This window comes from Ostrea edulis, chromosome 8 (assembly GCF_947568905.1).
Source record: "Ostrea edulis chromosome 8, xbOstEdul1.1, whole genome shotgun sequence".
In the NCBI taxonomy this organism is placed as follows: domain Eukaryota; kingdom Metazoa; phylum Mollusca; class Bivalvia; order Ostreida; family Ostreidae; genus Ostrea; species Ostrea edulis.
In genome coordinates, this window is record NC_079171.1 from 19,267,290 (window position 1) to 19,294,613 (window position 27,324).

Below are 27,324 nucleotides of genomic sequence, written 5' to 3' on the forward strand. Positions count from 1 at the left end.
TACATTGTACATATTGTACAGGTATGTATATTTATATTGTACAGGTATGTATATTTACATTGTACAGGTATGTATATCTACATTGTACAGGTATGTATATTTACATTGTACTGGTATGCATATCTACGTTGTACAGGTATATATATCTACACTGTACAGGTATGTATATTTACGTTGTACAGGTATGTATATTCACGGATGTATTGTGTACATATACATGTGAATAAATACGGTATCAATAATTCCATAAATTAATGCGCACCATTACTTTTTTTATTTCCTCTTTTTGCAGATTATATAACAGCATCAGTGAATACAAAATGAAAATCGGAGTAAGTTTGCCATGCATACAAATTACTATTCTGGATAGTGGATACTCATGCACCACGGGTCAAACCCTGACTACTATTTCAGCATAGTAGACTTGCACATCCTTTTTGTATAGAGAGAGGATGTCAGTTTTATGACGAATAATGCTACCGTTACGTTAAGTTCTACAACTCCTAAAATTGTAGATTTGTACTGCGTATGTTTCATTGTTTAAAGCTAATATAATGAAAGAATACATTGTATGTTATATATCCTCAAAACTGACTAAGTCTAACAACCTGTAATTTTCTCAAAGGAGGCTGCATAGCAAGTTTCAGCTTAATTACAAATAAAATAAAATAAGAAAACGGACGGGTGAAAAACCGTACCATGTCCTGTCTAAAACGGACGGGTGAAATACCGTAGTGCCTGTCTAAAACGGGCGTATAAAGGGAGGGGTGAGAAGTTTCAATTAAACATGTAACTTATCCATAATCATAAATTGTACATAGGACGGCATATTTCCTCTTCTCTTCTCTCTCTACACAGTTGTTTCCCCTCTCTCCGTCCTCCACACATTTCCTCTATACTACCGCCCCCGCCCGCCCCCCCCCCCCCCCCTTTACATAAGTTTATCTAACGATTAACGAAACGTCAAACTGTATGCATGCAAATTAGCATTGCATTTATAACTAGGCCTACTTTTATTCATCTTCGCTAGCCAAGGGTGACGATACACGGTACCGTGTATCGTCACCCTTGGCTAGCGAAGATGACTTTTATTGTGCAATTCAAAACATTCATGTAAAATTCCATATAATCTTCTAGCATGATTACATTGTACTTTACAGTGGTTCTCCTTTCATGTATCATTTGCATTGAATTATAGGTGTTTAAAGGGTAATATTTCTTTCTTGTATCTTTATGCATAACACAGTCATATAGTCTTTATAATTTTATGAGTATCTAAAAGGGAAATGAAAAGATTATACAACCCCCCCCCCCCTTGCACATAACATCCCACTACCGATTAAGTCTTTATGATTATCGAAAAGGAAATATAAAAGATTATACATACATGAACATGATGCTCGAAGTCGTCTTCTAAATCTGTGCAAAGGAAAAAAGAGCCAATGCCGTGAAAGCTTGTACTAGCAATCCATTCTATGCAGTGACCTCACTGATTGTGATGTATGTTGAGGTCACGTGGGCGTAGCACTCCATTCCTCCGTATGCAAGAACTGTTATTCCTTGTGATTTCATACTAAGATATTCTTTTTCTATGGATTCTATATATAGTATTTAAGATTTTTCCGAGCCATCAAAAATTCTACTTTATAAAAACCTGGGGACTACTCTTACTCAATTGTGACGTCACATACCAAAGGAGCTAAACTCCATTGTGACGTCACACTTCTGCTAACATCTGCTAACTTATAATTCCCTACTTTTTTGGAAATATTGTTGTGCTTATAGTCTACATAATACATAAAATATTAATTGTAGAATAAACCAGTAACCTTTAACTATATTTAACACTCTACCATTCTAGGGAACATTACAAATTGAAACATATTCATTACAGTAATCAAGACAAAGCTTTTATTCAGAACTTTTATGTATGTTAGAATTATTCTAACAAAACAAAATATATGATTTCTCATTTCCCCATGCACATTTTCTAATATTAAAATATTGAGTAGCGCTAGCCTTGGCTTGTAATGATGCTGTATGGATATACAAGTTATAACAGTTCTGCTAGCATATAGACAACTTTTCAATAATTTGCTGCAATTGCTAAGTAAAGGAAAGAACAAAATATTGGAACACTTTTATAAGTATAATAATAAATTCAAGCTATGCTAATATTTAAGATGGAGATTTCCGTATGAAAATATTTTTCATGAAATGGAAGAATGATAATATTTTATAGCAATTCATATCGTTGTTCGATCTAGTTCTATCCTTTATTGTAAGAATGACTTATAATGTAATGAGACTGTTATATTAAAGGGACTGATTCACGATTTTACCCAAAATTTTGTTTTTCACTTTTAATGATCAAAATCTACTGTCTAATGTGTTTGAAAGATTTCAAATGAAAATTAAGGTTATACATCCTCACAGAAGCTCATTTTAGAGAGTTTATTATTTGTCTTCTAAACAAAGATTGTGGTATGCTATCGTTTACGAAATCAAAAAAAAAAAAAAATGAATATCGATCTAAGTTCATTATATCTTTCACATTTCAAGCATTTTGGGGGTAAAATGCGTCATATAAAAGTTAAAATTTGTGACTATGAAAAATTAAGATGAATTATATTACAAAATCAATATTTCACTTGTTTGTTTGTTTACATAAAAAGACTCGCGTCTTTGTTTACATAATACAGATTTAAGGCTAAAATATTGCTTTCATTCTTGCATTCAGACGGTCAAAGTTTTGGCTGTCAACATTAAACGAGTAATATTTTTAATGCTTAATATCGAAAATGAAAAATATTTTGATCAAAAATCGTGAACGACCACATTTTACAATGATATACACTGTATATATTACGCATAAAACGTTTGTTTGAATGAATTAAAAACTCGTTTTGATATGTGAAAAATACACCTTTTTACTGAATGACTGAGTGACAAGTCGACTGGGGATGCTTACTCCAAACTAGAGAGTTGGCCAAACACGGACCCCTGGATATATCATCCCCTGTCGACCGGTCACACCCGCTGATAGCCGTAGTCAAAATCAGTGTGCCAAGAACGGCCTTACAATTGGTATGAAACACGCCATTGTACAGTAGTTTCTAGTAGTGCTTTTTTTTTTATATATAAGACTTGCCATTTAACAAAAAGTTTGATTATGTGGTCATTTAATCAAAATATGTATACTTAAAGCATATCATAGATTTATATCAGTTTACTGTATAAGGTTGGTCCTAAAGACGGCAATATGTGTTAATATGTTTTCGGTAATCTATATTTCATTAGTCTCGAGCGAGAGTCTGGTACGATTCCTATTCGGGAACTTTTTTTTACACACGGTGAATCATTTGCTTACAAAGTGTTTCAAAACTATCTTGTAATTGCGGAATTACGACAGCGAGACCTGCATTGTCCGGGTAGAGAATGGAAAGAATAGGTCATCTTTCTCTTTAAAAATACAGATCATTTGAATAGTTCAGATTGGTGTGCTTATAACAATTCCTCTCTTATTATTATAAGCTATAAAATGATATTTATTTTGGCAAGATATGAAAGAGCAAAAGAAAAAAACAAAACAAAACAACCCAAAACACGGTCGATGGCTCACCTGAGTCACCTTGGCTCATATCTAAAGATTTTTCATAATTGAATCTGGATTAGGCCAGGAAGCTTTCAAGTGAATTTCAACTTTCCTGGCCCAGTGATTTTTCATCAGAAGATTTTTAATGATTTTCTCTATATATTTGTATGTAAAAATTGATTCCCCCTTGTGGCCCCATCCTACCCCCGGGGAGCATGATTTTTACAAACTTGAATCTGCACTATGTCAGAAAGCTCTCATGTAAATATCCACTTTCCTGGCCCAGTAGTTTTTGAGAAGAATATTTTCCGAATACACATGTACATGTATAATTGTATGCAAAACTTTAATCCCCCTTGTGGCTCCATCATACCTCCGGGGGCCATGATTTTAACTAACTTAAATCTGCATTATGTCGGGAAGCTTTCATGTAAATATCAGCTTTTCTGGCTCAGTGGTTCTTGAGAAGATTTTTCCTATATATTTGTATGTAAAACTTTGATCCCCTATTGTGGCCCCATCCAACCCCCTGGGGCCATGATTTGAACAAACCTGAATCTGCTCTATGTCAGGAAGCTTACATGTAAATTTCAGCTTTTCTGGACAAGTGGTTTTTGAGAAAAGATTTCTAAATGACCCCACCCTATTTTTACATTTTTGTGATTATCTCCCCTTGGAAAGGGACATGACCCTTCATTTGAACAAACTTGAAAGCCCTTCACCCAAGGATGCTTTGGGCCACGTATGGGTCAATATTGGCCCAGTGGTTCTAAAGAAATAGAAAATGTAAAAAGTTTACAGACAGAAGGACAGACAGACGACGGGCGATCAGAAAAGCTCACTTGAGCTTTCAGCTCAGGTGAGCTAAAAAAAACCAAAACCAAAAACACAGCAACCCCCCCCCCCCCAAACAACAACAAAAAAACCCAGCTGAAGAACAGAAAAAGAAGTTTCACTGGCGTAATTTCAATTTTAACTTTTTCTTTTCACTGTTGTTTTCCGGGGAATGAATACCTCTTATTAATTGGATATGATTATATAAAATTTTTCTAAGATGACTACCAGGATAAAGGGATAAAATTTGAAAGGTTATTTCTTTCTCAGTATTTTTTAGTTTTCACATTTTTCCTATTTACGAGACAATATACTGTCACAATCGGCAGGGCAGAGAGTATTAGAAAATGAAAAACGGGGAAAGGGGTGGTTCCCACAAGTGATTGCTTAAATAGCAAGTTAAATACAATTTTAAAACAGGTACACGTATACCTATATGTATAACATGAGGATGTAATTTCTGCTGCCCTTACAGCAATACAATAAGTCTTTTGATTTTACAAAATGCTGATCACCCATAATATCAACTATCCATACAGTATTTTATGTTCCGTTCCATTCCGTATTTTAGCAACACCCGATGATTGTTTACAAACTTCCAAACCACGCAATCTCTTCCTTATATCCTACGCTAAGTGTTTCAAAATGTGTCGTAAAACATTTGCTTGCTATTGTACCACAAAAAATATTTGAAGTACTTTTAAGAGATATTTGATACTTTGTTGGTATTTTGACAGAAACGCAAATGGATGCGAAGGACATTGTCAATCTCTACCCAGATTTATCGTTCCTTACACTATTTGTTCTTTATACTTTATGAATTTGCCAATATGTGTCGTTGATTGGAAGACTTTGCCTACCCTCCTAATAATCGCTGGCACATGCACCCCAGCACTTCACAAGCACAAAAAGAGTCTACCGCTCCTGCGGCCGAGACATGTAATAAATGTAGTTGCTTTCTGAAACGTCATTGGTGAGGTTGTCAATATTGCATCAAAATAGTTGTTTTGGTATTATTATACAACTTTATTGTAATGTAAATATATAACAGTGCCAATTAGGAAAAAAACATAAGACTCACATACTCAATTATACATGTAATTCAATCATTTTAACAAGAGGCTGGCCCATGGGCCTTAATGATCACTTTTAAAAGTATCAGCCTATACAGGGCATTTAAGCCTCAGTATGGAGTCCTTTGTGCACATGTTTATGACATTTCAAAATATGCACACAATTCCTATTCATTTATAGAAGAAGCAAAAATGGAAGTTTGAAAAATATAAATCATTTTGGCATCCCCAAACCCCTGACCCATGCACTGTGAATTTTACAATTTAAGAGGACATAACTAACATTTATCATAACCACACATTTAATTTATCTCCCATAACTGTGAAAGTATAAAAGAAAGAATAATTTTCTAGATACATTTTTATCATGTGGCCATATTGGCCCTGCTCTGATCCAGGTGCTATGATATTCACAATTTAGTAAAGAGTTCCATGGACATTATAATCATGCATTAAGTTTTTCTCAAATATAAAAAAGTAGAGAAAAGATTTCCTATGATTTAATAACATTTTCACTATATGGCCATATTGGCCCCATCTTAGGGCCTGAACTCCTAACCAATGAATTTCACAGTTTAGACAGAGAGCTTCACAGACATCATAATCATTCATTTAGTTTTCCTCCAATATATATGGGAGTAGAGAAGATTTTCTAAGATTTAATACATATTAATTATATGGTCTTAGCGCCTTAACTCCTGACCTAAATTTAACAATTTAAGTACAGGGCCCCATGGACATCATACCCATCCATTTAGTTTTTCCCCACATGAATAGAAGTAGGGAAGAAGATTTTGACAATATGGCCCCTTTTTAAGCACATTTGCCACCCCCCCCCCCCCTTGAGGCCCCAAGGGTTGCAAGTTTAATAATAAATTTCACAATCTATATTCCTCTTATCCTAGAGATGCTTCACATCAAAAATGGTAACAATTTTGATGTTCAACAACAGAATAATTTAAAAATGTAAAATTGTTAACAGACAACGGTCAAAGATCAACAGCAACAATAAAACTTATACAGGTGTATTCCCTGTTTACAAAACCACACAAGAAACATGTAATTGCATTATAATTCCTGTAGCAAACCATAATTACAGCATGTAAATAGTAATTATAATTTTCAAACATCTTACATTAAATAGTAACATTTTATATCACATTATCCTAATGCCACACAGGTGACTTCAAAATGTGTCACAATGACACGGTACGGAGAGCTACAGTCCGCGGGGTGTTTACTTCTACAGGGTTCAAGACTTTGTAATTGAAAGGCATCTTTACACATAGTAAATAATTAATACTTCAAAGAAAACTAAGAATACACGTAATTACCTAGTATATAACCAATAATATTGCAAACATATGCATGTGCAGCATTATGTCTTGTAACAAGTAGGATATATTTTGCTTGTGGTAAGAGGCGACTAAATGGGACGCAAAAACCAAGGCCCTGTGTCACAGCAGGTGTGACATGATAAAGACCCCTCCCTGCTCAAATGCCATAAACACCAAGCAGAGGCCTATATTTTGCAGCCCTTCACCAGCAATGGTGACGTCTCCATATGAGTGAAAAATTTTTGAGTCGGATGTTAAACAACATACCACCACCACCACCATCACCAAAAGCAATTAATGTAAACTGATGTTGTGCATGAAATATATATATATGAACAAGCCGCATCATCCTTCCCCTCTATAAGAACTAAGTTCATGAAGGGGTGTGGTGTTGATTTTTTCTAACGTAGAATATACTGAAACACTGTCACAAAATTAACATTTTTTCACTAAATTCTTCAAATGAATTAAAAGTGTAATTGATTGTTTGATGTCAAGCATTTAAGAAGGTTTCATGAGAAATAATGTATTTTCACTAAATGAGCTGTTACTATGAGTGTCAATCCAACATTAGAAACCCCAAGACCCAGTGGCCATAAATATCTCAATTCTGGTACACTAACAGGTCTATTTCATCATTAGCACTTTGTAGTCAGCACAATTGTTTCATTTTTTGGAGTCAAGAAGAACTTTTACAAATTCAAACATTTTTACAACTTGAATGGAGATCATCTCTTTTAAAAAATGCTAAAGGATGTAATTAAATCACATGCTGAAAGACAATAAGGAAAACATAGATTACAATAGGTGATCATCTGAGTCTACATGTACTCATGTGATCTAATGACAGGAAGTCTGTTGGTCTGTCAATAAATAACAGGTATACCCATGAGACTATAGACTGCAGTAGTCAGCCCTACGACTTGTACACTCGGTGTAGCTTTCTCACCACCTTGTTACAGATGGGACATTTTCTCAGTCTGGCAGCACACTGTTGACAAGCACACAAATGTCCACAGGGATCAAATAAAGTGTTCATCTCACTGTCCATACAAATCTTACACTGGTTTGCTTCCTGAAGTCTCAGAGTCTCCTGATACAGACGTTCTGTCTCTGAAAAATAATCAACATAACATAGTGAAAAGCAGGACAAGATTCGTAAAGTGATGAGGAACTAATCCATTCATGGACTCATGAATCAATGATGAACTCATCAAATCATAGACTCACAAACTGATGAATGAGTCAGAAAATCACATACTCATCAACAGACTCATAAACTGATAACAATTAACTCATGAAATCACAGACTGAAGAAATGAGAAATATTTAACAAACTCATCAAATCATGAACTGATGACAAACTCATCAAATCATGAACTGATGAGGAACTCATTAAATCAATAAGAGGCCTATGGGCTACATCACTCATGTGAGTCACCTTGTCCTATATTTAAAGATTTTCCCTAAATATATTTGCATGTAAAAAAAATTTGATCCCTATTGCAGCCCCAACCTACCCCAAGGGGCTATAATTGTTACTAACTTGAATCTGCACTGTCAGAAAGCTTTCGTGTAAAAGAAAACTTTTCTGACAAGTGGTTCTTCAATGAGGAGAATTTTTTAAAAAGAATTTCTCTATATATTTGTATGTAAAACTTTGATCCCCTATGGGGCATCCATCCTTCAGGGGCCATGATTTTAACAAACTTGAATCTGCTTTATGTCAGGAAGCTTTCCTGTAAATGTACATGTAAATTTTTCTGGCACAGTGGTTTTTTAATAACAAGAATCTTAAAGATTTTCCCAATATATTTGTATGTAAAACTTTGATCCCCTATTGTGGCCCACCCTACCCCTGTGGCCCATGATTTTAACAAACTCGAATCTGCACTATGCCAGGAAGCTTTCATGTAAATTTGTACATTTCTGGCCCAGTGGTTCTTGAGAAGAAGATTTTTAAAGATTTCCCCTACATATTTGTATGTAAAACTTTGATCCCCTATTGTGGCTCCATCCTACCCCCGGGCATCACAATTTTTAAAAACTTCAAGCTGCACTTTGTCAGGCAGCTTTCATGTAAATTTCAGCTCTTCTGGTTCAGTGGTTCTTGAGAAGAAGATTTTTAAAGGTTTTCCCTATATATTTGTATGCAAAACTGTGATCCCCTATTGTGGCCCAATACTACCCCCAGGGATCATGATTTTAACTTGAATTTGCACTATGTCAGGAACCTTTTCAGTAAATTTCAGCTCCTCTGGCCCATTGATTCTTGGGAAGATTTTTAAATGACTCCACCCTATTTTTGAAAATTAGTTATTATCTCCCATTTGAAGTGGGCATGGCCCTTCATTTAAACAAACTTGAAAGCCCTTCATCCAAGGATGTTTTTTGTTAAGTTTGTTTGAAAATGCCCAAGTGGATCTGGAGAAGAAGTTGAAAATGTAAACTGTTTACAGACTGACAGATAGACGACAGGTGATCAGAAAAGCTCACTTGAGCTTTCAGCTCAGGTGAGCTAATAATAGCATTCTCACTAAATATACCTTCATTAGGTGAGATTGATGCTAATGATAACAGCATTCTCGCTACATATACTTTCATTAGGTGATATCAAATTAATGCTATTATGATAAGTATTCTTGCTACATATACATGTACCTTCATTAGGTGAGATTAATGCTAACAGCATTCTCACTACATATACCTTCATTCAGACTTAAGTACTGAATCCCAGCACTCAGCTCCTCTTCCTGGCTTTGGGTATTGTTATCCAACAAGCGGCCGATGTCCTCAACTTCAGCAGTGTCTCCGGATAGACAGTCACTGTTGCGGACTTGGACGTCGTCTTCCGATGGACGGACACTGTCGCGGACTTGGGGGTCGTCTTCTGATGTACAGACAGTGTCCAGTGTTTGATTACCGTCTGTAGTTGTGGTAGCTCTAATTTCATTTAGATCTACAATGTGTGCTTTATCATATAAATGATGACCATATTCTACACACTGGGTTTGTTACAAATTCAATCTACAATAAACAAGAGACCCATGGCCCACAACACTCACTCCTATATGGTGATAAAGACAGTTCATGACAGTACGAAAATCATATCCCTACTGTGGCACTATCTTGGACCTGTACATTTAATCTTGAGGTTCTTCAGAAGAAAATTCATTAAAAAAATCCCTATACAATCACTCTTATGTAAACCCTTTTATTTAAATCGCGTCCCCACTAGTAACGGTTTGAACCACAGGGGCTAAGTCCGTTTTGGGCCCGAAATCTATATTTATGGTATCACAAAGTCTGGGCCCAAAACAGGCTTAGCCTCTGTGGTTTGAACAACAAGTCTTCTTCATTTCATGTTTTTCTTCTTTCTTTTTTTTTTAAATTTAAAAAAATCTATTTTCCAACCCCTGTCCTCAAGGGTCACAGTGTCAAAAACTCTAACCTACAAAACAATGGGATGCTTTCACAATAATATATATATTCTATCGTAGTGTTTCTGTAAAGACATCATTTCATTCCACCTGAAGAGGCTTACATTGACATTTGTAACTTTGTGGTTCCAGACAGTTTTTAAAGAATTTCCCTATATAATCCTATCTTAGAATTGATAGGCTTTTGTTGTGGCCAATACCTCACAGTGTAAACTTAATCTATAGTCAGTGCATGAGGATTCTTTAAAAATACAGTGCTCCCTCGAAATATTTTATAATGCCAACCCCGCATAATGTCATATGCCACTGATTTTCAAAAACAAATTATAAAATTTTATAGAGTTTACCTTCGATAATACACTTGTAATGCAAATTACCTAACACCCATCAATAATCACACCTGTAATTTGAAAGCGGTGCAGTGAAGTGTGACAGGCTGGATAAGGTATTCACGTGGTCAGGTTAATTCTCAAGATTATATGTTTTGTAGTATATAGGAGAGAGGAGAAAATCTTTGGTTGGACTGGGAATTGAACCCAGGAACCCTGCATTACTACTACTAGTCAGATACTCCAACCACTGAGCTACCAAGGCTGATATCCACGGTCCGTATAGTCATAAATACTACATTCCTCCCTCCTTAATTTGTCTTTGCCCTCGAAAACACACACAACCCAGATTCTTTTTGCTCCTGGCAGGACAATCTGCAGTGCAGGGGTGGTCTAACAGTAGTATAGGACAGGAGAAAATTTGTGGTTGGACTGGGAATCAAACCTGAGACCCCTGCATAACTAGTCAGGTGCTCTAACCACTGAGCTACCCAGGCAGATATCCATGGTCCATATAGCCCTAACTACTAAATTCCTCCCTCCTTAATTTGTCTCCAACCACTGAGCTACCCAGGCTGATATCCACAGTCCGTATAGTCATAACTACTACATTCCTCCCTCCTTAATTTGTCTTTGCCCTCGAAAACACACACAACCCAGATTCTTTTGCCACTGACAGTACTTTCACCTGCAAATCCAGGGGTGGTCAATGGCACCAAATGAAGTATAGGAGAGGAGAAAACCTGTGGCTGGACCGGGAATCGAACCTGGGACCCCTGCATTACTAGTCATAAGTCAGGTGCTCTAATCACTGAGCTACCCAGGCCAATATCCACAATCCGTATAGCCCTAACTACTACAGTTTATACAGAAATTTACATAACTAAATTTCATTTGACTCAGTCAATAATGGTGAATTTGTTATATTGCCACCCCCACCCCTCCACCACTTTATTGCCCAAATTGATCTTGAACAAAAGTTGGCAATATCACAAGGCAGCACTGTACATGAGGGTATGAATTGTGGACACCTCATGCCAACATACTTCATGAAGCACTAATGTGCTTCATGAATGAAAAGTATGCTAGCATGATGCATTGCATTTCATACACTCAAGACATGTATTTTCAAAACTGAAATCTAATTTCTTATATTACATTCTACTTTCATTTTTAATGGAATTTCCAGTCATTAAAATAGATGTACTATATTCATCAAGATTTATAAATGCATTGAATACAACTTAACACATTCATGAGAATATGACTATCATTGCAATTTGTAAAGATGTCATTTTACAATTAGTAAAGATACCATTTTGCAAGTTGTAAAGATACCAAAAGCAAAAGCATTGCCAAGTTCAGTTGATATTGGCCAATCAGTTCTTGAAAAGTCAAATGTATGAAAAGTTAACAGACAGGCAAGATCTAACAATTAACATTACAACATACCCATTTTCTTTTCCTTCTTGTCCTGGCATTTCATATTCTTAATAGTGTCTTCTTCATTTTCATTACCTGAAAATAACATGGTAACCTTACAGAAAATTCTTCTTGGTCTTCTGTATTGGTGAACAGACCCCCTCCCCTCCACTCTCTTTTAGCCTTACCTTCAGATGGTTTCTTCCTATTAAACATGGCAAACACTCCCCCTGCTGTAGAGCCCAGCAGTAGTTTTGTTGAGGCAGATATGCCTGCAGCACCTGCTGACTGTAGAGCCGCGATCCAGCCTCCAGCACTGGCTGCCGCCACACCACCACCTTTCGCAATGGCTGCCACAGACATTAGACGAGCAGCCAGAGAACCTGCCACAATACCACCGCTAGAGAAGCCTGCTGCAGACAGAGCCAGTGGTGCTGCTGCCACCGCCAAACCTCCTACCACCACACTCCCGCCTATCACCTTAGTGTACTGCCACAATGTATCTGTAACACACAGAAACATTTACCCTGAAAGTAACTGATCATATCAAGTCACAATTAATATCACACATTTCATTTCATATGGAATTATATATAAATGTATGAAACATAGTACTTTTTTGAATTCAACACATGCACCTGGAGACCCTTATTAAAACTCAATTCAATTTCATAACTGGAATGCTGGGATTTTTGACAATTTTCATGAAAATGCAAACCAGTCACCAACTTTAAAACATCATATTCCAGAAACTGTATAAGCTTTGGGTAAATACAACTTTAGAACGTCATATTCCAGAAACTGTACAAGGTTTGGGTAAATGCAACTTTACTTTCTGACTAAGTGAACATGGAAATCAATTTCACATTGATGAACTAAAATAGTCAAACTCTTTATAATGCCACCCTCGATATAACAGCAAAATAGTCAAACTCTTTATAATACCACCCTCAATATAACACCAAAATAGTCCAACTCTTTATAATGCCACACTCGATATAACACTAAAATAGTCAAACTCTTTATAATGCCACCCTCAATATAACACCAAAATAGTAAAAACTCTTTATAATGCCACCCTCGATATAACACCAAAATAGTAGAACTCTTTATAATGCCATCCTTGATATAACACCAAAATAGGCTGGGGGAAAAAACTGGTGATATACTGAGGTAACACCACATTTGTCCGGGGCATACCGTATCTGAAGCACACACTTCATACAACTGTATCTGTTACATACTTACTATTTCTGTCTGCTGTGTGTTCCTCTCTCTCAAGCTTCATTACACTGGTATAATAATTCACAAGTTCTTTTCGATTCTCTTCAAAAACAAAGCAAAGGTAGTAAGAAATGTTTCTTATAGTAGGTATGTTGGAGATCAAAATTAAACAAGAGATGTTTGTAAAACACATATGCCCCCCATGGTGCAAAATTGAAAAGGGTTATACACACACCTCATTTAATTGATAGTATTATCATCAATTCAAAATATTGAGCAGACAATATCTTCCTATGTCAAGAGTGAATTGACCATGTGACCTAAAATTCAATAGGGGTCATCTACTCCTGATGCTGTACCAGTGTACCAAGTTTGGTATGTGTCAATCAAGCAAATAATTCTTAAAATATAGGAGACAATATATTACTATGTCCAGTTCAACTATTGACTTTTGACCTCAAAATCAATATGGGTCATCCTCTCCTGAAGATGTACCAATGTACTAAGTTTGATGTCTGTCAAGTAAAAGGGTTATCAAGATATTGAGTGGACAGTATATTACTATGTCTAGTTTGACCCTTGACCTTTGACCATGTGACCTCAAAATCAATAGGAGTCATCTTCTCCTGAAGATGTACTAGTGTACCAAGTTTGATGTCAATCAAGCAAAGGGTTCTCAAGATATTGAAGGGACAGTATATTCCTATGTCCAGTTTGATCCTTGACCTTTGCTCATGTGACCTCAAAATCATTAAGGGTCATCTTCTCCTGAAGACGTAGCAGTGTACCAAGTTTGATGTCTGTCAAGAAGAGGGTTCTCAAGATACTGAGCAGACAGAATATTCCAACGTCTAGTTTGACCCTTGACCTTTGACCATGTGACCTCAAAATCAATAAGAGTCATCTTCTCCTGCAGATCTACCAGTGTACTAAGTTTGATGTCTGTCAAGAAAAGGGTTCTCAAGATATTGAGCAGACATTATATTCCTATGTCAAGTTTGACCCTTGATCTTTGACCATGTGACCTCAAAATCAATAGGCGTCATCTTTTCCTTTAGATGTACCAGTGTACCAAGCTTGATGTCTGTCAAGCAAAGGGTTCTCAAGATATTGAACGGACAGTACATTCCTATGTCCAGTTTGACCCTTGACCTTTGACCATCTGACCTCAAAATCAATAAGGGTCATCTTCTTCTGAAGACATATTGGTGTACCAAGTTTGATGTCTGTCAAGCAAAGGGTTTTCAAGATATTGAACGGACAGTATATTCCAATGTCCAGCTTGACCCTTGACCTTTGATCATGTGACCTAAAAATCAATAGGGGTCATCTTCTTCTGAAGATGTATTGATGTACCAAGTTTGATGTCTGTCAAGCAAAGGGTTCTCTAGACATTGAATGGTCAGTATATTCCTATGCCCAGTTTGACCCTTGACCTTTGACCATATGACCTCAAAATCAATAGGGGTCATCTACTCCTTAGGATGTACCAGTGTGCCAAGTTTGATGTCTTTCAAGCAAAGGGTTCTCAAGATATTGAGCGGACATTATATTCCTATGTCCAGAGTACATTGACCCTTGACCTTTGGACCTGAAAAACAATAGGGGTCATCTTCCACTCATAACCAACCCACATATGAAATATCATTATCATCAAGTGAATGGTTCTCAAGATATTGAGCGGACAACATGTGGTCTACAGACCGACCGACCGACGCAAAACAATACAGTACCCGCAACGTTATTCTTGACATTCCTATCGTGCTCTATCGTGCGTGTATCCTATCGTATCGTGCGTGTATCCTATCGTATCGTGCGTGTATCCTATCCTATCGTGTATCAGGTTTTCCGTTTTCTATCGTGTTTTGCGTTTATCAGGTCTATCGTGTATCGTGTTTTGCGTGTATCAGGTTTTCCGTTTATCGTGAAAATCGTTTATCGTGTAGCTTCGGAAACTATCGGGATCGTATATAAAATCTAATGAAAAAGTACGATACTTTCCGAAACCTTTATTCGTTTTGTTAAAGAAGGTATTTTTAGGAATCGAGGAAAGACGGTATATTTGAAGGAGAACATACAGTTGTCGATTTTAAGGCAGAAGAAGAGCTATTTGTCTTTCCAGAGAGAGAGTGAAAATTTATCACGATTTAATTCTAAGTAGTCTGGAAAGTAGGACAGTAAACCGAGCACAGTAAATCTGAAAGCTCCTTCTGAAGTTCATAAACATTTGTTTGTCTAGAAACAGTTATTTGTAATTAACACTAACAGAAAAATAGGGAGTTCCGATTTGAAAGGAAAAATCAGTAAATTACATTGTTTATCACATACATGTATATTTTAATAATGGTTCTTTTTCTTCCGATTTTTTTTTTCACGTGTATGCTGATTACATAGCAACTGCTGAACTTGTGCGCGTCCTTATATCTGATTTTGTGTATCACCCGTGTTTTGACAGCTAACATTCTCAGGGACATTGTATTTCACACATTTAGAAGATTAAGTTTTAAAAGGGTGCAAGGGTGTTGCATCCCCCAAAATTCTGCTCAACTGGGCACGATTCCGCTGTCATCGTTGTTTTTTTTATATATATACCTTGTACATGTACACATGTACCAATACTCGTACGTGTAGATACTGGAAATTTATGTTGGTTTTGATGATTATTTGAATTTTTTTTACACACTAAGCGTTTCAAAATTGCGAATTTAAAACAAGCGGAGTTTTGTTTATGTTTTTTAAACAGTATATTTATGTTTTGTTAACAAAATATCAATTCAAATAAATATGTTCCAATTACTTATGACTATCAATTATCAATCATAGTGTAAAAATATCTAACAGGTGTAGTGCGGTTGATTTTTTTTAAAGCGGTCGTTATGAAAATAACTTGAGATGTTGAATGAGCCGTGAACTTAGAGCTTGATGCAAAATAACCCCCTCCTCGCTACACGCACAATATTACTTGGTTTTATTTCATACTCAAGGTAATATACATTAGCATAAGAGAGCTACTGAAGCATGATATCACTACATTATATTACATTTAGTTAATTCCCTGTATAATCTATATATTAAACATTAGGTGACAATATAAGTTTTAGAATCATTGGCTGATAAAATTCATATAGATATCAAATAATGAATTCAATGCCGTATATATATTTTTTTTTCATTTTAGCTGTGATGGCATTAAAAAAACAAAAAAAACGTACGACCGTGGATTAAAGAAATTATATGGTACAAAACCGATCAATGTTTTAAACAAATGTTACCGCGACGGGGACAGGTAGCTGATAGTCATCCCGCGATGAGAACGCGGTTTTCCTGAGTTACCTATAGATTACCGCGTTAGATTTTTTCCCATTGCGAGAACGCGGGAAACAAGAAATCCGCTTTGTCCGTAATGTAGGTATATAATGAACATTGAAATCCTTCAATATTATTATCAACATAATGTAATTATGTTGTAGGTATCAAAATTTCGTTCCGTCTAAACCGTTTCTAAATTTACAACATTTCTATCAGGTTTTCCGTTTATCGTGAAGATCGTTTATCGTGTTTTGCGTTTATCAGGTCTATCGTGAAGATCGTTTATCAGGTTTTGCGTTTATCAGGTTTATCGTGTATCCTATCGTATCGTGCGTGTATCCTATCGTATCGTGCGTGTATCCTATCCTATCGTGCGTGTATCGTGTTCTATCGTTTATCATGTCAAGAATAACGTTGCGGGTACTGTATGCCCCTTCTTTTTCAAAGGGGGGCATAAAAATAAATGTGCCACACAGCAAAGGAGTATAACTGGGGAAGGAACAAATAAATGTTGCTACTAAGAGCACTAATGCTTTACCAATTAAGTATTGAATGCCAAAAATAAAACGTTTTGTAAATCATCAAAACAAGTGGAAGTTTATATAAAGTAGTTTCTTGAGTTTCTGTCTATTCACAAAGAGTCATTTTGATAGAGGAGGACATGTTACGATAATTGATTAAATAATATGGGTCATACGTACCTTTACCTGTGGGATAATAAGACCTCAATGTGCACGATATTACAGGGATATGATTCAAACATGCTGATCTTAGAAATATGAAATTCTATTCAATAAAAGTTAAAAGAGCGATTTTGTTTGACTATTACAGCCCCCCCCCCCCCCCCCCCCCACACACACACAGTAGCATGTCCTTCACTTTCTCTACTCACCTGAACGTCTGACTATTACGGCCCTCCGCATTCTGTCCCCCACATAGTAGCGTGCCCTACACTCCTGTCTCTCCTGGAGGTCAGCCTCCACACCATTGCGGCCTGATGCATCTTCCACCTCCTCCAGAGGAATAGGATGACTCAGGACATCCTCCTCCAGGAACACCACTACCACCCAACCTACAAGTGAAACTAGAGCTGTCTTAATGAGACTAGTGCCCCTCCCCTAACCTACAAGTGAAACTAGAGCTGTCTTAATGGGACTAGTGCCCCTCCCCTAACCTACAAGTGAAACTAGAGCTGTCTTAATGAGACTAGTGCCCCTCCCCTAACCTACAAGTGAAACTAGAGCTGTCTTAATGAGACTAGTGCCCCTCCCCTAACCTACAAGTGAAACTAGAGCTGTCTTAATGAGACTAGTGCCCCTCCCCTAACCTACAAGTGAAACTAGAGCTGTCTTAATGAGACTAGTGCCCCTCCCCTAACCTACAAGTGAAACTAGAGCTGTCTTAATGGGACTATTGCCCCTCCCCTAACCTACAAGTGAAACTAGAGCTGTCTTAATGGGACTAGTGCCCCTCCCCTAACCTACAAGTGAAACTAGAGCTGTCTTAATGGGACTAGTACCCCTCCCCTAACCTACAAGTGAAACTAGAGCTGTCTTAATGGGACTAGTACCCCTCCCCCAACCTACAAGTGAAACTAGAGCTGTCTTAATGGGACTAGTGCCCCTCCCCTAACCTACAAGTGAAACTAGAGCCGTCTTAATGGGACTAGTGCCCCTCCCCTAACCTACAAGTGAAACTAGAGCTGTTTTAATGAGACTAGTACCCCTCCCCTAACCCGCAGACACAAGGGATGGTGGGAAATAAAGAAATTGTGCTCATAGAAAATATAATCTGACCAATGACAACATAACACCCCCTTTCAAATGGAAAAATATTGAATGGTAAAAAATGTCAATCAAAATAACAGGTGTACAACTTCATTATCATATAAGATATATACAAAGTTTTAAACAAATTTATCTATCAGTGTTCACGATATGCAGTCATAAGACTAAGTATATGAATGAATTTTTATAAAAAACAAGAGATGTTTGTAAAACACATATGCCCCCCATGGTGCAGACAATATCTTCCTATGTCAAGAGTGGATTGACCATGTGACCTAAAAATCAATAGGGGTCATCAACTCCTGAAGATGTACCAGTGTACCAAGTTTGATGTCTGTCAAGCAAAGGGTTCTCAAGATATTGAAGGGACAGTATATTCCTATGTCCAGTTTGACCCTTGACCTTTGACCATGTGATATCAAATTCATTAGCAGTCCTCTTTTCCTGAAGATGTACCAGTGTACCAAGTTTGAAGTCTGTCAAGCAAAGGGTTCTCAAGATATTGACCGGACAGTATATTCCTATGTCCAGTTTGACCCTTGGCCTTTGACCATGTGACCTCAAAATCTATATGGGTCATCTTCTTCTAAAGATATACCAGTGTACCAAGTTTGATGTCTGTCAAGCAAAGGGTTCTCAAGATATTGAAGGGACAGTATATTCCTATGTCCAGTTTGACCCTTGACCTTTGACCATGTGACCTCAAATTCAATAGAGGTCATCTTTTCCTGAAGATGTACCAGTGTACCAAGTTTGAAGTCTGTCAAGCAAAGGGTTCTCAAGATATTGACCGGACAGTATGTTCCTATGTACAGTTTGACCCTTGACCTTTGACCATGTGAACTCAAAATCATTAGGGGTCATCTTTTCCTGAAGATGTACCAGTGTACCAAGTTCGATGTCTGTCAAGTAAAGGGTTCTCAAGATAGTGACCGGACAGTATATTCTTATGTCCAGTTTGACCCTTGGCCTTTGACCATGTGACCTCAAAATCTATATGGGTCATCTTCTTCTAAAGATATACCAGTGTACCAAGTTTGATGTCTGTCAAGCAAAGGATTCTTGAGACATTCAGTAGTCAATATATTCCTATGGCCAGTTTGACCCTTGACCATGTGACCTCAAAATCAATAGGTGTCATCTTCTCCTGATGATGTACCAGTGTACCAAGTCTGATGTCTGTCAAGCAAAGGGTTCTCAAGATATTGAGTGGACAGTATATTCCTATGTCCAGAGTAGATTCACCCTTGACCTTTACCCTTTTGACCTGAAAAACAATAGGGATCCTCTTCTTTTTATAACCAACCCATATATGAAATATCATTACAATCAAGTGAATGGTTCTCAAGATATTGAGTGGACAACTCATGGTCTACCACATGGGGTTAAGACCAGTAGTTTGACCTTGACCTTTGACCATGTGACCTGAAAATCCATAGGGATCATCTACTCTCTAAGGAAAGCCTCTGTATCAATTTTGGCTATTATCAAGCAAAGGGGTCAAAAGATATTGAGCGGACAACACATGGGCTTAATACCAGAGGTTTGACCTTGACCTTTGACCATGTGACCTGAAGGTCAATAGGGATCATCTACTCTCCAAGGGCAACCCTTGTACCAAGTTTGGTAGTTATCATGCATAGGGGTCAAAAGTTATTGAGTAGACAACACATGGTCTACCACATGGGGTAAAGACCAGCAGTTTGACTTTGACCTTTGACCATAATATCTGAAAATCAATAAGGATCATCTACTCTCCAGGGGCAACCCCTGTACCAAGTTTGGCTGTTATCAAGCAAAGGGGTCGAAAGATATTGAGCGGACAACACATGGTCTACAGACTGACCGACCAACAGTTGCAAAACAATATGCCCCCTCTTTTTCAAAGGGGGGCATAAAAATATACAATATCATATACCCTTACTTTGTTAACAATTCAAATTTCTTGGTTAATTTTGTTTATTATAATTCTTTGGTTTGAAACAGCTAAGTGTAATTTGCATTCAGTGTGCGAAACTAACTTTTCAATCCTGTAGACATTCGGTCCACAATCATTTTATTTCCTATAGACCACACCAAAGTCCTATAGACCAAAATAAAAACACTAAAATTAGCACATGAAAATTAATTACTGAAGATGGAAGATATACTGTGGAAACCTTGCAAATATTACAAACATTCGTCAGCTGTTTTCAGCATTCTAAAAGAACAGTTAAAGCTTCAGAAAGTTTGCGCTCTGTGGGTCCCCCATCTCCTTAAAGAAGAGGTCCCGGTTAGAATAGCTAGGTCCTCAGTACTCCATAGTTGTCGTTAGAGGCAACTTAATGGGGGTGGTCCTTTGGTAAGACCGCAAAAACTGTGGCCCCATTTTACAGCAGGTGTGGCACAATAAAAATCCCCACCCCTGCTCAAAGGCAATAAGCAATGATGCAAGCATAGGCCTTAATTTTGCACCCCTTCAGCAGCGATGGTGACGTCTCCATTGAGTGAAAAATTCCCCAGTGGGACGTTAAACAATATACAACCAACCAACCGTACAAAGAGCAGAGACACATCGATCTGTATAGAAATGACCACCCAGTTTCTTAGCAACCACAAAGAATGTCATTAGTACAGGGGTCGAAATTAACTTTTTCTACCAAAGGTTAATTTTAGCCACAAGCTAAAATGAAAACCTACAAGCTAAAATAAAAATATTGAATCATGCTCTTTTTTCATATGTTATCTGAATGGGTGATTTTTTTTCTATGATTATTGAGCCTCATGGGTCAACAGACATTGCTTGGAGAAGTCAATAACGTAGGTCCTATATTCATACTACATCATCATACTACATCGGGGTTGTAACTAGGGATTTTTCAAGACAAGTCCCAGACTCTTTGGTTTGTGATCAGCTTCTGCAGGGATTTTTTTACCCCTTGAACCCAGGGGCCAGGGCCTTCAAGTCTGGGAAAAATAGCGATATTTGATTGAAATTGGGAAATTTGTTTCATACAAATAAATAAGAAAAACAAGCAAGAAGTTAACCATTTGATATTTCATTATCAATGTGGCTTAAACAAGCTTTAATTTCTGGTCTTTGGCAGCTAGAAAAAAACTGTAAAAAATTTTTTGCAACAGAGTGGCACTGAGGTTCGATGGCCCCTCACGGCATATTCTCATCAAAGCATCCATCATTTGGGAATTTTTAGATATCATTTTGGAAAAAACACCTGCTTTTCAGCACTGGGAATGGGGCCGAATTTCGGCCCTCTACATACCCTTAAAAAATCCCTGTTCTGTCCAGACCTGTTTACCCCATCTGACTGATTGTCAGTATTCTAGAACCAATTCTAGTTGTCAGTATTTTGAGCACTTTGTTAGTATAAAAGTTGAATATAACAAAACGTGCTACTCAGGTTGTTAAACCCTTTTTTACATTGTAGCTCACATAGCTCAGTTGGTAGAGCACCTGACTAGAGATTCAGGGGGCCCGAGTTCAAATCCCGGTCTGGTCTATTGCATTTTCTCCCTTCCTGTTACATTTGGTGCCATAGACCAGCCCCTGGAACTGACTATTAAATAAATACATGTAAATTACAAAAGCCTTATACTTGGAATTCAATTTATTCATCCCTATAAGCAGGGTTTGAAATTAACATATGCCCGTGAGTCCGTGACTGGTTAAAAAAAGTCTGGCGGACTGACTGACATTTGCGCCAGTCAGTCTGATGGGACTGGTCACTTTTCAAAAACGTCATTTTGGAAATCATACTTATGGAATCTTAAACACGCAATTGGCATTTCTCTGTAGATACCAGACGAACACCATTAGTCAATATAAATCTCCCATAAGTGTTACAATATTGTCTGAGGTATATCTAGTTAAATTTCATTATTTCATTTTAATAACATTTGCGAAATATGTTTAATTATTTCTGGAAAACTGGTGGACTGGTAAATTTTTTCTGCCGACTGGTTGAAATTATACCCAATCAATCCGGCTAGACTGGTGACATAAAAAGTTAGTTTCAAGCCCTGATAAGTGAACAGAGCATATGGCAAGTGTATATATTTGTGATCATAACATGATGTCTAACCTTTAAAGCATTTATTTGATTCTGAATTTCTAAAAAAAATATATAATTAAGAAAAAGACGGATGGAAACAGTTGTTGAAATCGGTCGTTCATGAAAACATTTATGCGATTCTGAAAGCGAGTCTAAGTAAAGCAAATTAAGCATCACTGTAAAAAACAGATGTGAGACAATCATGGTTTTTAAATCACCATTCGCTTAAGATTTTTGAGTGTCCACTATTTTCACTAACAATTTTTCAAATTTACTCACATTTGCGAATATTTCTCGCTAATTTCGACCCCTGATTTAGCAGCGATTAAATGAGATTGCTACTGGTAACGAAACTTGAATTTATTATTTCTTTAACTCGATAGAAAACACAACAACGAGGTTTGGATCAATGGCATACGAAGATAATAGCAAAAGTACATATCGAGTTGATTCTGTTCTGTTCTCTTTTTTAAAATGGAATACTCTGATTTGAATGATTTGTCAATAGATTGTGTAACGTTTTATTATAAAAAGGGGTTGGCAGAAACAAATCAATGTAACATAGAATTTATATGACTTGGTCAGATTTCCTGTAGACAAGTCGGTCTATCACCATTTTGATCAATATAGACCGACAAGATTTTCTATCTAGACATTGTCTATCAGTTCACCGTTAATTTCCCACACTGTACATTGCCTGGCATCTTTATTCCCTGCGTTGAATGAATAGGCGAATCATAGAGTTATCCTCATATATTTCCCCCATTAATACTTGAACTTTTCTGGGCGTTTAGGTCAAGGGGAATTTCATTATAAATCAAGTGAATGAATATTTCTGTTTCTAGTTTTTGTCCTTAACTGAATTATGATCATCCCATGGGACACGCCAATGACCATGCCATGCTTAGCTCGGTCCAACGGGCACACCGTATGGTATATAATACATAAATCTATTTAATCCGAGATTCCTCTGACTCTTAACCCCGCTTTTATTTTGTGACTTCTGCGGGGGAGAGTCAGAGCGGACTCCATATTGAAAAGTGGGAATTCAGCGACACCAGCTGGTGTCGCTGCTTTACCTACCTCTTACAACTTTATTTCGCGGACCCATCTTCCAAGACGCGAGGATTCAGTTATCGGAAGATTATTCTACAAATACATCATGATTAATACGATGCTATCGCCGTTTAAATGGCCCTAACACCGACAAATGGAGCATCACTTGAATTAGGTCGCCGCCTCGCCATTTGATTTCTTTGCGTATGACGTCAGCACATGTAAACACAAAATTCCATCGTTTAAACGGCGATAGCATCGTATTAATCATGATGTATTTGTAGAATAATCTTCCGATAACTGAATCCTCGCGTCTTGGAAGATGGGTCCGCGAAATAAAGTTGTAAGAGGTAGGTAAAGCAGCGACACCAGCTGGTGTCGCTGAATTCCCACTTTTCAATATGGAGTTCGCTCTGACTCTCCCCCGCACATGTCAAATATAAAAGCGGGGGTAAGAGTCAGAGGAATCTCCGATTAAAATCTATTAGCCTACCTTAAGGATTCAAAACCAAAACATGAATTCGGAAGTAGGAAATTGTATTTGTTCTCCACGTGTTTCACCTTTCATATTGAATACATTTCTTCTTCTTTCTGATCAGTGCAGAACCATCCAAGTATTGCAATAATAATCAAACATATGATACTAGTGCCAAGCGCCTATGGTACATGTAGTAGGCTAGTTAGAATAATCTAACTGTGTCTCGGGACAGGCCCTCACCACAGTTAGAATACCTCCCATATACCCGTAATGTAGCAGAAAATTGCGGAATCGCTCCAAAACGATTTTAAACTTATCAAAGAATAAACGCGTACATTTAAAGTTAAATTTATATACAACTAACCTCATTGGTAATTTGTAAGTCCTTAACACTGTAAAAAATCGTATAATAATATTGTAAACTCAACAGTTTGAAATGTCACTTTTCTCGATTCGAACTGACTGCCATTTTACCGGAAACTGCCATCGGAACACCCTGCTGCATGCTGTTTTCCAAAAACGAACGCTTACCTAATTTGCAAATAAGAACGGCCCAAGTGGGTCGTTAAGATAACTTTCCAAATGCATATGAGTGATGTGTTACATAATTTTACCGAAACATGCACTGTGTGCAATTTTCATTTTGCTACATTGCAGGTATATAGGACGCATTCTATCGTTAAATCGGGTCCGTAGGACATTATCATTTTAACGATAGAACATTCTATCTAGTAGTAGGCTATATAACAGATCACACTGACTCGCAGCCAAAACAAATTCCGCCGAATTTACAAAATCATCAAACTGATTCGGTGTCTGGAAAACGACTGTCTACAGGATACTTACTTCTGACTCCTGTCGAAGAAGATGACATGGGCGGTTTTTGAAACAATCACGTTCTACACCATCTATGTCGTCTTGTAGTAGTACGTCTATGAAATTCGAACAACAGGATGTTGTGAAGATTTAGCGCATGTGTATATCGGGTGAATTTGATCTCCATTCGGCAAACTTCGGCAGATTCCGGTACCCTACATCTTTGCGGGTGCGTCGATTTCCCAAATGGACCCAAATGAACCCAAAAGGACCCAAATGGAAAGCAAATGGACCCAAATGGAAGTCAAATGGTCCCAAATTGAGGTCAAATGGAACCCAATGGTGTGCATATAATTGCTACCTTATATAATTAACTTACATATCGACCTTAAAAAAAAAAGTATATTAGTTATTTATCGAAGTACGCTTTACAAACTTATAGCTATGCTTTGTGGAAAATATCTTACGTAATAATAAAAAAAAAATACTAATAAATTATCAAACAGTGGGATCGTTAGCCGTTATCAACAGACATAAAACAGAATATGTCTATAGTGGACTTTTTATCAATCGAAAGAAGAAATAACTTTTAATTTGTTAAATTAAAATGAAATTTGAAATTTAAAAAATTGAAGAACTCATTGTATACAAAAACAATTGAATGAATGGAGCTACTATACATACTATTAACAACAAAACTTCTTCACATGCTTACATAGATGGAGCTAATAAAAATCAAATGCATGTATGCTTGGAATCAATAAGACTACATATTATTTACAACAAAAGTAAAACATGCACTATGTAGATAAAGCTACTGTTTGATTAATAAATCCTATGAATTACTAAACTTTGCGTACTACCTATTAAACATCAAAACATATATTATTTACAACAAAACAATCTCACATGCATTATATATAAAACACCATACAAAAAACACATTGAATTATTGGAGCTACCAAACACATACTATTTACATGTACAACCAACTTTTTAACATGCATGATTTTTTTTATTTCTCTCTTTTTTTTTTTAAATCTATTTTTTTTTTTTTTTATCTTACGGAGACTAGACTGTATACTATATATATATTTATTATATACTTTCAATTTCATCTCTTCTTTTTTCTTTAAAAGTTTGCGGGCATATATCACACGATGTATGCCCGGAAACATTCCGGCCCGCAAACATTACGTCACAATCAAATTTCTACGCCGTTAATTTTCAAATTTTTCGTGTTTTTCATCTTTTAGTCAGTTAAACCGATAAAGTTATTGTTAAAAATAAAATTATTGTTAGTTTCTAAATGAAATTGAAAGTATATAATAAAAAGGTAATAGACTTTGTATGGGAAATATGACGACCGAGTTTTTTGTCGCGTAGACGGACCGAGCTTGCGAGGTCCTCGCAAGCTCGGTCCGTCTACGCGCCAAAAAACTCGGTCGTCATATTTTCCCATACAAAGTCTATAACCTATATATATATATATATATATATATATATATATATAGCACAGAAAATGTCACTTTATTTGGATACCCACTTCCGCCCCTACCCAGGGTTGAACTCACGACCTACGGAGCCAAATCTCCTAGCAGCATGTAACCAGCGCACTTACAAGTCAAGGCAAGTCAAGATGGTCTACTTCCCTAGATGGTCGAGCGGTCTAGTGCGCTGGTTACATGCTGCTAGGAGATTTGGTTCCGCAGGTCGTGAGGTCTACTTGCCTAGATGGTCGTCATATTTTCCCACACAAAGTCTATAATCAATAATTTATTTTTAACAATTTCTTTATTGATTTAACTGAGTTAAAGATGAAAAACACGAAAAATTTGAAACTTAACGACATAGTAATTTGCTTGGGGTACTACTAAACAGAGTACGTTAGAGTACGATAGAGTACTTTAGAGTACGCTAGTAAAATTTCAATATTTAATGCAATTCAATTGTTTATTTGTATGTATACCACTTAAATAAAGATTATTATAAAATAAAAGTGTAATATTTGTCAAAAGTATTTGATATTTTAGCGATAGTTTGACCAGAAAACATTAAATGTATTGAAGATTTACGGCATCCCGATCCCGATTATTAGTAGTTTTGTTTTGAAAAAGTATTAAATTTGATCGGGATCGGAATCAAACGGTAAACTTTAACTTACAATAATTCCTAAAATAATGAAAACAAACACAATATATTCCAGATATACATTTATTAGGTTAAACTAAAGTAAGAAGATCTACGAACAGCAGTTAAATTGCATTAAATTATGAAATTTTACTAGCGTACTCTAAAGTACTCTATCGTACTCTGTTTAGTAGGACCGATTTGCTTGTGTATTGATTGTGACGTAATGTTTGCGGGCCGGAATGTTTCCGGGCATATATCACACGATATATGCCCGCAAACTTTTAAAGAAAAGAGAAGAGATGAAATTGAAAGTATATAATATATATATATATATATATATATATATATATATATATATATATATACACACACACACACACACACACACACGATAAATGAGTCTATATGATACACACTATAAATATAAATGCGGCAGTTAATC

The 27,324-nt window shown here is 36.7% G+C and overlaps 1 protein-coding gene across 4 annotated transcripts; it reads right to left on the reverse strand.

The window, feature by feature from the left end:
* Positions 1–5,434: 5,434 nt before the first annotated feature.
* On the reverse strand, positions 5,435–25,223 carry LOC125661164 (uncharacterized). Of its 4 annotated transcripts, none has more exons than XM_056147096.1 (8): positions 24,780–24,821; positions 20,372–20,433; positions 17,456–17,647; positions 13,279–13,356; positions 12,219–12,533; positions 12,061–12,126; positions 9,547–9,798; positions 5,435–7,952 (listed from the first exon to the last, which is right to left on the reverse strand). In XM_056147096.1, the coding sequence occupies exons 2-8, from the start codon at positions 20,403–20,405 to the stop codon at positions 7,756–7,758; spliced, it is 1,134 nt and encodes a 377-aa protein (XP_056003071.1). In that variant the 5' UTR covers positions 20,406–20,433; positions 24,780–24,821; the 3' UTR covers positions 5,435–7,755. The 4 variants fall into 4 exon arrangements, with proteins under 4 accessions (XP_056003071.1, XP_056003070.1, XP_048748999.2 ...); XM_056147095.1 differs by lacking the exon at positions 24,780–24,821 and adding an exon at positions 23,949–24,042 and having other exon boundaries at positions 17,456–17,635; XM_048893042.2 differs by lacking the exon at positions 24,780–24,821 and having other exon boundaries at positions 9,547–9,692; positions 9,732–9,798; positions 20,372–20,420.
* Positions 25,224–27,324: the final 2,101 nt, after the last annotated feature.